Raw genomic sequence first — 13,392 nt, forward strand, 5'->3', positions numbered from 1 at the left:
AGTCTTTGGTCCTGACCAGAGAGCAGAGAAGTGTCCTGGGGGGCAGGGGTCCACCTATTTGGTCCCATCCTGTTTTCAGGGACAAAGTCAACTTCCAAGGGATGCCGCCCTGGGTGGCCTCTGATGTCGGCCCCTCCGCCCCCGGTTGCGCCCCGGGTCCCGCCTCCTGGCCCGAAGTCGCCAAGTCCGCGGGGCGGGGCGGGCGAAGTCCGGATCCATAAAAGCGCGGCAGGAGCACGGTGGCCACAGCCATGCCTGCCCTCGGTTTCACGCTGCTGCTGCTGGCGGCGGTATCGCGGCCGCCACCGGGGGGCGCCTCGGGCCCGGCAGAGAAGCTTCCCGCAGAGCCGGACCCCGACCTGGACCCGGACCGGGACCCGGACCCAGCCGCGCACCCAGCCCGGGAGCTGCGGAGGCGCTTCGAGGACCTGCTGGCCCGCCTGCGCGCCAACCGGAGCGCGGACGCCCTGCCCGCCGAGCGCAGCCCCGCGCCCGTGGTCCACACTCTCACCCCGGATGGTAGGCACCCTCTCGGGCCCCGCGGGTCCCCAGGCCTCCTCTCCTCACGCCCTCAGCCTCAGTTTCCCCACGGGGCCGGGTGCAGCGGCACCTCCTGGGGCGCCCGGATCCCTCTGTGTAGGGACCCGGCTCGGACACGGGATGCTGCGACCCGACCCGTCTCGTGCCGCAGCTGGGGGGTCGGGCTCCTCCGAGGGTGCCCCTGGGACGTCGGGGTGCGTCTGGGCCCTCGAGGACCCTGCGATAACTCGGGGACCCCGGCCCCGCGCTGAGGAGGCGCAGGGGCGGGCCCGGAGAGGTCCCCCGTCTGACGCAATCGTGCCTCAAGCAAGCGCGCGCCACAGGTGCTGGGGGCGGGCCGGGGCTCTGCGACACCTGGCGTCCTGAGGGCTGGAGCCCCGGGCCCGCCCCCACCCACAGCGCGCACGCCGCCCACGCTCCGGGGAGGACGAGGCAGGAGGGTCGCTGCAGGCCAGAGTTGTGGCCAGGCGGGGGGACGTAGCTTGAACTGGTCTCAAACAAAACAAACCCTACTCAACCCCAATTTTTTTTTTTTTTTTTTTTTTTTGGTGTTGGGAATCGAACTCACGACCTTGTACTTGCCTGGCAGACACTGTGCCACTGAGCTTTGTCCCTGGACACTCCCCCACTTTTTAATTAACAGAGGACGCTGAGCCGGGGTCTGAGTCCCGCACACAGTCAGCTATTTATTTATTAGTTCCGGGGATCGAACTCACGATCTCCTGCTTGCCAGGCAGGTACTTGTGCGTGAGCTAAACCCCTGGCTGCTTCACTTATTTATTAAGCATCTGTGTGCGGGCTTAAGGTGACCAGGCCGGGGTCAGGCCGATCTCACTAGGGTCACGAAGGCCATCTGGGAGGCGACACGGTGGGAAGGCCTTGTGACCGCGGGGCGTGGGTTGCAGTAAGCACGCGGGACGAGGGAGACGCTCTGGGCGGACAGGGGCGGGTGTGCAAAGGTCCCGGGGTGCGATGCGGCCCGAGGGTGGTAAAGGCACAGCGGCACGGTGACAGCGGCCCCCCTCTCTCCCACAGTGCGGCGCGGACACGACGGCAGCCTGCACCTGCGCATCCCCAGGGCGTCCCTGCCCCCGGGCGTCCCCAGGGCCTCCCGCGTGCAGCACGCCCTACTCCGCCTGTCCCCGGAGACGCGCGAGCCCTGGGACGTGACGCGGCCTCTGCAGCGCCAGTTGCGCCTCCTTGACCCCCGCGCACCTGCACTGCTTCTGCACCTGTGGCCGCCGTCTGACAGGTGGCGGGAGCTGAGCTCCGCGCCGCCCCGGCTGGAGCTGCACCTGCGAACCCGTTCCGCCAGGGGGCGCCGCAGCACGCGCATGCGCACCAGGGACGACTGCCCGCTGGGGCCAGGGCGCTGCTGCCGCCTGCACACGGTACGCGCGTCGCTGCAAGACTTGGGTTGGACCGACTGGGTGCTGTCGCCGCGGGAGCTGCACGTGGGCATATGCATGGGCGAGTGCCCCAGCCTGTACCGCTCCGCCAACACGCACGCGCAGGTCAAAGCGCGGCTGCATGGCCTGAAGCCAGACTCGGTGCCCGCGCCGTGCTGCGTTCCCTCCAGCTATGACCTGGTCGTCCTCATGCACAAGACAGACGGCGGCATCGCGCTACACACCTACGACGACCTCATCGCCAAAGGCTGCCACTGCGCATGAGCAGGCTGGCTACAGCGGTCACCACGGGGGATCCTCATGCTGGTTGGATGCCTTTATGCATCTGCGCATGTGGGTGTGGTAGCTGACGTCTCCACCTACCGAGGGCCGTGGCCCAGCGCCTCGGCTCCTCCCCTCACTCCTCCTCCTTCCCAGATAACTATTTATAAGTTCATATTTATTGTTAATTTATTGGGGTTACATGCCTGAGAGCCACGAGGCTGATTCAATGGGGTATGTATTTATTTAAACCTGAGAGCCACGAGGCTGATTCAATGGGGTATGTATTTATTTAAAACTATTAATAAAAACGACGCACAAAGGGAATCCAGCGTGGAACTGGGGGTCTCTCTCTCTTCTCTGAACTTCTGGGCGCCTCCAGCTGGATCTGGTTCTGCCTCAACCCCGCTGTCTCCACTTTCAAGTTGCCTTTCTAAACACCAGGCAACCTGGAGGGCTAGTTCTGTGTGAATGCAGCCTCGGGTCTTTTCACACTCAAAGAGCAGGCCCCGGGTCCCCTGATGTACTGTGGGAGGGGGGCTGAGCATCCTACGAGCGAGGGAACCCACTGTGAACCTAGACACACGAGGCAGAAATCCTGAGGGGTATGCAGCTACTCGGAGGACCGAGCGGGCACACGAGCTGATGGCTCTTTCTGGAAGAGCACAGAGGGTCAGGGGCTGGAGGTGATATGTGAGGGGGTCCTGAAGGACACTCATGGGACGGCTAAGGCACAGGTGTGACAGGTTGAAGTGGCAGTGTGTGCAAAGGTCCTGGGGCAGGTGCTGTGCCTGAGGGTGGTGCTGTGAATACTATGGCCTAAGAAGGCTCTAAATGAAACTCTGTGCCACAGTCAGTCTGAAGCCAGCAGCACCTTGATACATCGGTCCCTGCTGTCCTCAGTCCTGTGCTGGCCCTGTGGCTTTTAACTGCCTGCCCCTGTAGCTTTTAACTGCCTGCCCCTTTCAGTGTGCCTTTTCCTCTAAATCTCAGCCATCTATGCATCCCTCAAAACCCGCTGTAGATTGCCCTCTTACACAGCAGCCTTGGGTCATCTCCACAGAGGACCTCTGTCCCATCTCTCCTGCAACTCAGGCTGAATGTCCCAGGAGCAGGGCTGTCTGTGGCCAGCTGTGTTCCCCAGAGTGGGGCATGACAGGAGCTGGACAGGGACCAAATGACAGAGAAGCCAGCTGAGGCATGGCCTTGAAAAAACTCTTGAAATACATGGAGCAGGAGGGCACACACCTGTGATTCCAGCTACCTGGGAGGCTGAGACAGGAGAGCCAGACTTTAGCTGGGCAATGAGTGCTTGCCTAGTGGGTGTGAGGCCCTGGCTTCTGTCCCTGGGAAGGAAGGGGGAAGGTAGGAGAAGGGAGCTTGTACAAAAGTCCTGGGGCAGGTGCGGTGGAGGGAGAAGCAGGAGGGAGAGACACTGCTCTGGGAGAGGCTGCCCGTCTGAGGAGATATCTGGGGTGGCTGCCTGGAGGCCACGTCACACCTTGGCCTTGGAGGTGATGGGCTCTCCTGGTGGCCTTGGCCATCCCAAGCATTTATTCAGTGCCACCTGGCACCACCAGAGGAGGGCACAGGGGTACACACTGCCCTGCCGACCCCTTTCCCCCTCCGGCAGCTGAGATGGCCATGCTGGGACGACCAGGATGGGCTGGCTCTGTCCTGTGCTCGGAGAAACTGAGGCCAGGGCTGGGGGACAGATGTGTCTGAGTTCCAGCAGGGCCTGGCGGACTCAGTCCTGGGAGATCTCATACTCATCCTCTTGCACGTGGGCCTGCAGGTTACCGTAGAGGGGCTGTGCATCCAGGCTGGGGCCCCCGTAGTTCATATAGAAGTCGCTGTCCTCAGAAAGGTGAGGCCTGTGGGCAACAGATCAGCAGTGTGTGGCAGTCAGGAATTAGGGGATTCGCAGAAGGCTCTAGGTGGCCAATTCACCCAGTCAGTGTCTACAGGCTGAAAAAGCTGGATACAGAGGTGCACACCTGTCATCCCAGCACTCGGGAGGCTGAGGCAGGAGGATCACTGTGAATTTGAGGCCAGACGGGGCTACACAGTGAGTTCAAGGCCGGCCTAGATGACACAGTGAGACCCTGTCTTGAAAACAGGGGAAACTGAGCCCCAGCCTGGCCGGGTTTCCCCTGGGGAAGTAGGGAGCACTGAGTCCATGCAGAGCTGCTGAGTCAGCATGGAAACCACTGAGCAGAGGGGGAGGGGTGTAGCTGTGCTTCCTTAAAACCAGGACAGGACGGCAGCCACGCCCGCCTTCCAATCACCAGTGCACTCAGTGCCCGGAACCAAGTCTCCCTAGGAAACCCCTTTCTCTACGGCTGTATTCTGAGGCAGGGGCTCAGTGCATCACAAAGTGGCCGAGGATGAGCTCAGACCTGCTATCCTTCTGCCTCAGCCTCCCAGGTACAGGGTCGACAGGCATGCGCTGCCACACCTGGCTGTCTTTCACATCTTAGTATAAACTACTCGGCCTGCATAAGTGGTCAGCCAGGGTCGGGCAGGGCTGGGAACTGTGATTTTTCTTCTCCTTCACACCACCCTTGGGCAGATCATTTCTGCAACTGTCACCCGTAGGACAGGATGGACATACTCGATTCTAAACTGGTATTTTGGAGGTCAGGCACATGTGGAGGCTGGACCGGAAGTGCTGGTGACAGGGTGACAGAGACCAATATCAGGCCACAGCTGCTAGAGTCACCAGGGCTCCCAGCTTCCTACCCAAGACCACTTCCGCTTTCAGCCTGATTTGCATCTACTTTGCATATTGGCCACTTCCCCACCACAGCCAGTTCCCCCGGCACCCCCACCTGTCCCTTGTCCCTGGCCCTGTCCTAGAAGCCTCGCATACAAGCAGCCTGCCAGGAGCCAAGCTGGGGCAGGGTGGGGGGACCCAGAGACCTCCTTCGGGTCCTACATGCGTCGTACATGGCAGGGATCTGGGAGCGCCCCCTCCCTGAGCTTCTGGGACAGCCCTGGGTCACATAGACCCCAGCCCTGGCCACTGAGGCCACCCAGAGCCCCATCCTCCTCCTTTCCCTCACAGACCCAGAAACTGGGTTTGCGGGTCACGGGTGAGTGCTGGCCCCAAGCCAGAATGCTCACTGTGCGCTTTCCCTGCACTGACAGAGCACAGCGCAGCTGTAACTGCCCTGTATGGAGACTGAGGCCCAGAGACTGAAGTACCTCACCCCAAATCACAAAGCCTGCGTGGGGCAGAGCTGGTCGTGTCTCCTGTTTGCTTTGCTTTTTGAGACACAGTCTCACCATGCAGCTCCGGCTGGCCTTGAACTCACAGCAATCCTCGTGCTTCAGCCTCCCTAGTGCTAGGATGACGGCTATGCGCCACCATATTTGATTTTTTCGGCTGCTGTTTCTGTTTAGTTTTTGAGCTAAAGTGTTGCTAAACTATGTGGCCACCCTTGAGCTCCTACGCTGGAGACATCCTCCTGCCTCAGCCTCCCAAATAGCAAGGGCTACAGGTGCACATCACCCAGCCCAGCCGGTGCGGCAGCGATTTAACCACCGCTGCCGACCTCTCTGAGGTCTCTGTCACTCACCCGTGATCCGGCCACTGGTGCCGGCCCTCCGCCTGTCCCACGAATATGTTCTCATAGTCGGGTGCCGGGGTGCGGGGTGGCATGACCGTGGGACCTCTGTGGCCCAAGCTGCGACTGCTGTACCGAGGTTGGGCACCCAGAGCGGGCCCAGTGCCCTCCGGAGGTCCCGAGGCCTTGCCAGGGTCCAGGGTGCCAGTCGCTGGGCGCCAGCAGCGTCTCCAGGCCAGCATGGCCCCGGCCATCAGGAGCGCCAGCAGGAGGATGCCGCCGACCACTGCTCCTGCCATGGTGGCCGGGCCTGGACCAGTGGGGCAGCCGGAGTTCAGGAAAGTGGAGAGATTCTGCCAGGCCCCCGAGGCTGGGTGCAGGCACTGCAGGGGCTCCTGGCCCAAGCAGTTGTTGCTCCGGGCCTGGAACCAGGGGCCCAGCACGCAGGTGCAGTCGGCCCTGAGGTCCAAGTCACAGCGCGTGGCCAGCGCCTCGTCCACACGGTCAAGCGGGTTGCCCCGCAGCTCGAGCACCTGCAGCCGTGGCAGGGGTTCCAGGAAGCGGGGCGGCAGCTCCCGAAGGCTGGTGCCTGACAGGTCCAACAGCTGCAGCTGCCTGGCCCGTAGGGGCTGCTCTGGGTCCAGGCGCAGTGCGCGGCCGCTCAGGTTCAGGCAGCTGTCGTTGAACTCTCGGCTCCAGTCAAAGGCTCCAGGGAAGGCATCGCAGGCCAGCTCTGGGCTGCCCAGTCTCGGCAGCAGCAGCAGGAGCAGCAGCAGCGGCCACAGGAGCAGTGCCCAGGCTAGCTGGGGCGCCATGCAGGTGGCCTAGGCAGAGACAGCGACACAGAGACAACCTCAGCCCTTTGGTGTGCACCCAAGCCATGTTTATTATTTTTCTCTCTCTCTCTTTTTTTTTTTTTTTTGTCGTTTTTTTCTTTTTCATCAGAACCGGGGATCGAACTCACAACCACCTGCTTGCAAGGCAGGTGCTTATGCCGCTGAGCTAAATCCCCAGCCCCCTATTATTTCTCTTTTAATAGCCCAGGCCAGGCCATGGCACACGCCTGTCAACCCAGCACTGGGGAGGCTGAAGCAGGAGGGTCCCCGGGAGCCTGAGGCCAGCCTGGGCTGCACATCGAGACCTGGTCTCAAAACCAGCTCAAACCAGCTCAGGCCACTGCTGAGAGGGTGGCAGCCCCCAGCCTGACTTGTCGGTCTGGCTGGCTCTGTCACTGGCCTCAGGATGGGGACACGGGGCGCCCCAGCCCTGCTGCCACCCAGCCCCAGGTCTGTGTCTTGGCCCCAGCACCCCTCTCCTGTCCATGCCTCCACCTCAGTGTCGTGCCAAGGTCTGACCTGCAGCTCACCTTGACGCCCGGCTGCAGCAGCAGGCCACAGTGGTAGTGGTTTCAAGGCCCCAGGCTCTGCAGTCACTTGCAGCACCCTGAGGAAGAGGAACTGGTTATGAGCGGAGGGGAAGAAAGAAGACATAGAGGCCCACCCCCTCCCATCTCTGGGGAAGAAGGGGGTGGCCCAGGGTCCACTTCCCTCTTACTGAAACTCTGAGACCTTAGGTCCTTCATTTGCTCATCAACTGACTGACACTGCTGCTAGTGAGCTCAGTCATTCAACAAAGACCCATGCTGAGCTCCAAAAAAAGGCCTGAGCCCTGGCCAGATGCTCAAGGAGCGCCCAGACTCAGGAGGAGATAGAGCTAGACACAGACACCCCCAGCCTAGTCAGGACAGTGTGAGAGGGAGGAAAAGTGCCCCAGAAGACTTCCTGGAGGATGAGGAGGAGGAAGGGAAAGGAGCATTAGGGTTGGGGCTTCAACATCTGAGTAGGAGTTTGCCAACTCCTGGCTAGAGTGGCAGGGTTAGGGGAGGAGTGGCTAGGTGGGAGTTAAGAGGAAGAGTGGGCTGGGGAGGGGATGGGCACTGGCTCCCCCAGTGGGCTAAGGACTCAGCTCCATCCCAGAGCTGACAGGAGGCCAGGTTCCCATCCAGCCTGGCTCCTGACTTGGGGTTCTGCCACTCAGAGCCTCAGTGCCCAGGTCTAGGAACCAGAGCAAAGCTCAGGCTCCTCCTGTCCAGAGGTGGTATCTCCCCTTCCATTTCCTCCTCTGCACCTCCAGTCCCTAAGTCCAGAGGGAGGATCAGGGCCTTGGGGGACTCAACTCCTGCCTCGAGGCTCAGGCGCTCTCTGCCGAGCGCCTCTCCAGGTTCCGGGTGCCTGGCATCCCCATACTGGGAGGCTGAAGCAAGAAAATTGCTTTGAGTTCCAGGCCAGCACGGGCTCCATAGTGAAACTTGTTTTATTTTTATTTTTTTGGCGTGGGGAATGGAACACAGGCAGGCGCTGCTGAGCTGAGCTGAGCTACATCCCCAGCCCAAAACCTCATTGTAAAACATGAAAACAAGCAAAAAAACTTATGCAAGTTGGGCTTGAATTTGTCATCCTCCTGCCTCGGCCTCAAGAGCACGGGATGACAAGCATGTCCCCCCCGCCCCCCCGTGGCAGGCTTTGCAATCCAGCTTGAGCCTGGGCCACAGCTGAGTCACAGGCAGGGGCCCTGTGACCCTGGGAGCCTGAGAGACCCAGATGACACCCTGGCAAAAAGACAGAGGTCTCCCCAGAAAGATACCGAGGCAGAGCAGAGGCAGATGGGGATCTTCCTGGGGTTCCCAGCCTCTCTCCTTTAGAGTGCATGATCCCTTCCTGTGAGCCACAGTCGTCCCACACCCAAAGCCCTGGCCTCAGGTTAGGCTCAGCTGGAGCAGGGTCAGACTGACAGGCATTCAGTCAACCAGCCATGCCACTCCACTTGGCCCCTGTGCTGTGTGAGCCTGGCCAGCACCCGACCTGCTCTGGGCCTGACCTCTACCTCTGTGGAGGGAACGGGGACACAGGGCCAGGACTCAGAGCCCCGGGAGGCTGTGTGTCCATGCTGTGGATGGTAGCAATGATGCAGGTGCAGGATATTTGGAGGGACGAGAGGTGCTGGGGGGGCCCCAAGCCTTGCTGTTGAGCCACATCCCACAGCAGAATGTGACGGTCACAGCTTAGGAGACTACAGTCCTGATGTTTTGTTTCTTTGGTTTTTGACACAGATTCTCAGCCTGTGGCCCAGGGTGCCCTGGAACTCACAGAGATCCTCCTGCCTCAGCTTCCTGAGAGCTGAGATGACAGGTGTGCACCACCATACCCGGCTAGAACTGTGTTTAAATTGGTGAGAACAAAATGTTAGAAGCCACCAAGGGCCCCGGAGGGCAGGCACAGGAACAGGTTGTGGTTTGGGGCAGCCACGGGTGGCTGAGCAGGTGAGGTCTCAGCTGAGGTCAGAGCTGCCCCTTCTCAGGCCGCAGGGCTCCCTGGGGGGCAGCCCAACCACATCTCTCTCGAGGACCGCTGCTCCCACCTGGGCACCCCATGAGCATGCTTTGCCTCCCCCGAAGGCCTCCTGGACGCCCTTGAACTCTTGGGGCCAGCAAAGGTGGATGGATGGGTCACAGCCAGTGACTGCACTGCCTATCAACCCAGGGCGCAGCTGGGCCACCCTGAGCCCCAACTTCAGCCGTTTTTCCTGTTTTATTCTGAGACATTGAGGCTGCCTGGGGAAGGGGCGGAGCCAATGACAGCCACAGTCCTCCACTGTGTCTACCAGGGTGACAGGATGTAGCTTTATTTGCTGGTCTTTACTTTTGGTTAAGACTACGAGGTGGCACGGTGTGGTGGTACACATCTGTAGCTCCAGCACTTGGAAGGCTGAAGCAGGAGGGTCGCCATGAGTCTGCAGCCAGCCTGGGCTACATAGTGAATTCAAGGCTAGCACGGAGTGTGTAAGGAGACCTTGTGTCAAAAAGACAAAAAAAAAAAATGTGTTTGATGCAGGGCGTGGTGGCACACACCTGTGATCCAGGCACGCCGATGGCTGAGGCACGAGGTGTGAGTAGAATCTCATGCTGAAGGACTCAGGAGTTCGGAAATAACTGTTTGAGAACTTTTTTTTTGGGTGGGGGGTGCCGGGGATCGAAATAACTGTTATGGAGGAAGAGCTGATTGGAGGGGACCAAGAGGGTAGAATGGGGTGGTTTGCAGTTTTGAAGTCAGCCAAAGAGGACTTCTCTAGATTAAACACCACTCAGGAGGCCGAAGCAGGAGGACTGAAATTTCCAGTCTGGACCAGGCAACTTGGTGACTTAATGAGATCCTGTCTCAAGATAAAAAATAAAAAAGTGCAAGAAAGGAGCTTGGGGCAGAGTCCTTAAATTCAATCTTCAGTAGCAGAATAGAAAAAGGAAAAAAACCCTGAAAGATAAGATGATAGAGGTTTGCAAGAGGATTTGGTTTTAGATGAATGAAATAATCCTTTTATTTATTTATTTTGGTCTTTTTCGTTTTTATTGGTACCAGGGATCGAACTCACGACCGCCTGCTTGCAAGGCAGGTGCTTATGCCGCTGAGCTAAATCCCTGCCCCTATTTTTTTTCTTGAGCTAGTCTGTGGAGCCCAGGTTGGCCTCAAACTCTGGGCGATCCTCCTGCCTCAGCCTCAGCCTCAGCCTCAGCCTCCGCCTCCGCCATGCCCCACCATACCTGGCTCACAGATGTCTGCCTGAAACAGCAGACTCAAGGGCTCGGGGTGTCAGGGTGACTTCTAGGGCGAACTGGAGGGACGTGCTGGGACCCGGAACTGGAACTTTGTGTCTCTGCCGTCCCCCCGTGGCCACACGTGGAACTGCAGGTCCAGATCGCCCCGTGCCCTCGTGGCCACGCCCCAGTCCAGCGCAGGTAGGAGGGGCATTTATTGAGTGCCTACTGTAGGCCCCGACGTGTTTTAGGGGCGAGGGACACAGAAGGGAACAACACTCCGCGAAGTTAACGAATGGTCTGGCTACTCAGGAGGCCGAGGCAGGAGGATCAAAGGTTTGAGTTTTGGAATGAGGCCGCTCTCCTGGAGGTCACCCCGGGAAGCCTTCCCTCCCTCAGAAGGACTCTCACAGGGGCCACCGGCTACCAGAGGAGGTAGCAGTGACGCAGTGTGGCTCGTGGGTCAGAAAGGGTGTCCTGTCCCAGACGCTGCCTCCCTGTAAGGCTGCAGGAAGGGCCCTAGGTGACCAGAGGGGGACGCGAGGTTCCCAGTGCCGGTCCTCTAGATGGGTGCGTGGGCCAAGGGCTGAGTGCGCGACTTGAGTCACGGGCCACGGCAGCGCGGGCGGACACGCAGGTGTGGGTAGCGTCCTGGCCCCACCTCTCCGAGGCTCCTCCCCAGTGCGGAGTCCCTGGCTAGGCACGCGACCTCTGGCGCGGCCAGATCTGGGGTGCGCCAGATCTGGGGTGCGGGGTGCCCTCCCGCTGCCCCCGCCCCCGGGCTTGGGTTTTCATTCTCGTGCTGCTTTTAGAGAATTACCCTGGTGATTACAGCTTCCAAGAGGACAGCGGGGCTCGGCTCCTGGCTGCGGCTACCGCCCACACACAGCTGGGCTGGGACAGCAGAGACCAGCAGCCCCCTTCGCAGGTTCCCCAGGACCCCCGGAGTCAGGAGGAGGGGTGCCTGCCTGCACCTCCCCAGAGGGGCCGATCTTCCGGCTGGCCAAGCCCTGTGGCGTCCTGGGGCGGACCTGGATGAAGGCTGGCACAGTGACAATCCGCTGTGACAAAGCCAGCTGCGGAAACGCTGCAGGAGGGGGCCAAAGAAGGAGACACGAGGAGGGAGGTGGCGGAGGCCAGCGAGAGAGAGGCAGGTCCCACGGATGGACCGTAGGCTGCCAGCTCCAGGCGACCCCAGGAATCTCTGCCAAGGGGGTGGAGGGCTGGGCACAGACAGGTCTGGGTGAGTTGCCCAGGCTGAGCTTGAACCTGCTATCCTCTTGCCTCAGCCACGCAAGCGCTGGGATGACAAGCGTGCGCGTCCACGCCCGGCTTCTAGGCAGGACCCCTGGGCCTGGCGGGACCCTCCCTGAGAGTCCATCTTCCAGTCAGCCCGCAGCAAAAGCAGGCCTTTTGGGCTTTGCTGAGGCTGGGCTCCAGGGCCTCGAGTGCTTGAGGTCAGAGCTCACCACAGAGCAAAACCTCATCTCATCTTTGGAGGTGCCCTAGCTTGTTTTCAGGGTGCAGGGCTCCAGTTTTTATGACCCGATTTGGAGAAAAGGAATTATTTTTCCTGTGACAATTTTAAGAGAGACAGGAGGGCCAAAGACTTAGTTCAGTGGCCTAAGTGCCTGATCCCTGGTACCAAAAAAAAAAAAAAAAAAAAAAAAAAAGGAAAACAAGAGAGACAGGAGAGAGCAATTTCGCTCTTTCTGAGGCAGGGTCTCACTGTCACCCAGGCTGGAATTGACTGCGATCTTCCTGCATCAGCCTCCCGAAGGCTGGGATGACAGCTCTCCTTTCTGAGGCGTTCCAATCTGTCGCAGTACCGTGCTTTGGGGCGTTGAGGAACACCAGCTCTGCCGGCCTGCACACCTGACACCTCCAGGGTCCTCCACGCCTTCACCTGTGCCTGCCCCAGGGCCTTTGGGGGAGCCACGACTGCTCTCACTGCTTCTACTTCCAGATCCACCCCCCACTGAAAACATTCCCCCACCCCCTGCTTCGAGTGGGCGTCCCCCACCCCCGTGCACCCGGATTGGACGTGAGCGGAGCTCCACTCTGGTACACCACGTGGGGCCCCGAGGGGGACGCGACACGCAGGCGGCGTTGGGGAAAAGCCTTCCCAGTTGCCATGACAACCGCGCCGCCGCTCCAGCCCGCAGAGCCTCCACCGTCCGAGCAGCGGGGCCGCGGGCGCCTCCTCGGGGACCCCACCGCCCTCGCTGTTGTCTGCCCACCCTCCCCCCGCCCAGCGCGGCCGCCTCCCCAGCAGACCCAACCCGGTCCCCGGAGCCTCACGCGCGGCAGGCGCTCCGGCAGTGCGGGAGACGCGCGTGGTCCTAAGGACAGAGCTGGGGACTCGCTGGGAATCCGCTTGGGACGCGCCGAGGACGGGATCCGCGAGCCCCGGGAACTTGGGAGTGAGGGGTGGGGGCGGGCGCCCGCTGTCCGCTGTCCCTGCGGGGAGCGGGCGCTGGAAGGGGCGGCAGAGGCGCGCCTGGGAGGCGGCGGCCCCTGGCCCTAGGCCCCCCGAGAGGAAGCGGGGGAGGGGCGGGCGGACAGGAAGCGGGAGGCTGCGCCCCCCAGCGGCCCCGAGAGGCGGCGCCCGGCCGGCCCTGCCTCTCCCTTCCGCTTCGCCGCCCGCGCCCTGCGGCCCCGGCTTCCCGCCCGCCTGGCGGGGAGTGGGGGGCGTCGCGCGGATGGGGGCGGCCCAGGGCTCCGGGGACTGCGGGAGCGACGCTGCGCGGGCGGTCCTGGTGTTGGCCGTGCACCCCGTGAGGCGCTCTCACTCTCTTGCTCGTTCGTGCCCACAACGAACCCGTGGACACACATCTGCGGCTGGGCCAGGTGCAGTGGCTCGGGGGACAGTGACCGCTCACATGGGGACCAGCCACCCCGCCCCCAACGACGCACAAGCGCTTTTACACAGGAACCGCGTGTTTGCAACATGCTCGCTAGCGCGCTGGTGGCACTGCTCACATCCAGCGCCCCCCCACCCGTGCCCCACTCCAGGAATCCGGCT

The 13,392-nt window shown here is 61.2% G+C and overlaps 2 protein-coding genes across 5 annotated transcripts; one reads left to right on the plus strand and one right to left on the minus strand.

The window, feature by feature from the left end:
* Positions 1-195: 195 nt before the first annotated feature.
* Positions 196-2,537, plus strand: Gdf15 (growth differentiation factor 15). The gene is made up of 2 exons (XM_003465190.3): positions 196-519; positions 1,576-2,537. Exons 1-2 carry the CDS (start codon positions 252-254, stop codon positions 2,211-2,213), a joined length of 906 nt encoding a protein of 301 aa, XP_003465238.1. The 5' UTR covers positions 196-251; the 3' UTR covers positions 2,214-2,537.
* Positions 2,477-12,807, minus strand: Lrrc25 (leucine rich repeat containing 25). Of its 4 annotated transcripts, XM_063228002.1 has the most exons (5): positions 11,188-12,346; positions 9,687-9,988; positions 7,135-7,222; positions 5,792-6,603; positions 2,477-4,084 (listed from the first exon to the last, which is right to left on the minus strand). In XM_063228002.1, the coding sequence occupies exons 2-5, from the start codon at positions 9,737-9,739 to the stop codon at positions 3,958-3,960; spliced, it is 1,080 nt and encodes a 359-aa protein (XP_063084072.1). In that variant the 5' UTR covers positions 9,740-9,988; positions 11,188-12,346; the 3' UTR covers positions 2,477-3,957. The 4 variants fall into 4 exon arrangements, with proteins under 4 accessions (XP_063084072.1, XP_063084073.1, XP_063084074.1 ...); XM_063228003.1 differs by lacking the exons at positions 9,687-9,988; positions 11,188-12,346 and adding an exon at positions 12,669-12,807 and having other exon boundaries at positions 7,146-7,222; XM_063228004.1 differs by lacking the exons at positions 9,687-9,988; positions 11,188-12,346 and adding an exon at positions 12,669-12,807.
* Positions 12,808-13,392: the final 585 nt, after the last annotated feature.

The sequence above is a fragment of the Cavia porcellus genome, unplaced genomic scaffold (assembly GCF_034190915.1).
Source record: "Cavia porcellus strain 051 isolate PalLab524CR breed Dunkin Hartley unplaced genomic scaffold, mCavPor4.1 scaffold_17, whole genome shotgun sequence".
Classification (NCBI taxonomy): domain Eukaryota; kingdom Metazoa; phylum Chordata; class Mammalia; order Rodentia; family Caviidae; genus Cavia; species Cavia porcellus.

Bases quoted from the DNA above. Each gene is read 5' to 3' on its own strand.
- Gdf15 (XM_003465190.3), top strand. From the start codon at position 252: ATGCCTGCCCTCGGTTTCACGCTGCTGCTGCTGGCGGCGGTATCGCGG. The intron at 520-1,575 runs GTAGGCACCCTC...TCTCTCCCACAG, and splicing joins CCACACTCTCACCCCGGATG to TGCGGCGCGGACACGACGGC.
- Lrrc25 (XM_063228002.1), bottom strand. From the start codon at position 9,739: ATGAGATTCTACTCACACCTCGTGCCTCAGCCATCGGCGTGCCTGGAT. The intron at 7,223-9,686 runs GTGTGTGCCACC...CCTCTTCCTCAG, and splicing joins TCGGCGTGCCTGGATCACAG to GGTGCTGCAAGTGACTGCAG. The intron at 4,085-5,791 runs GTGAGTGACAGA...TGTTGCCCACAG, and splicing joins CACCAGTGGCCGGATCACGG to GCCTCACCTTTCTGAGGACA.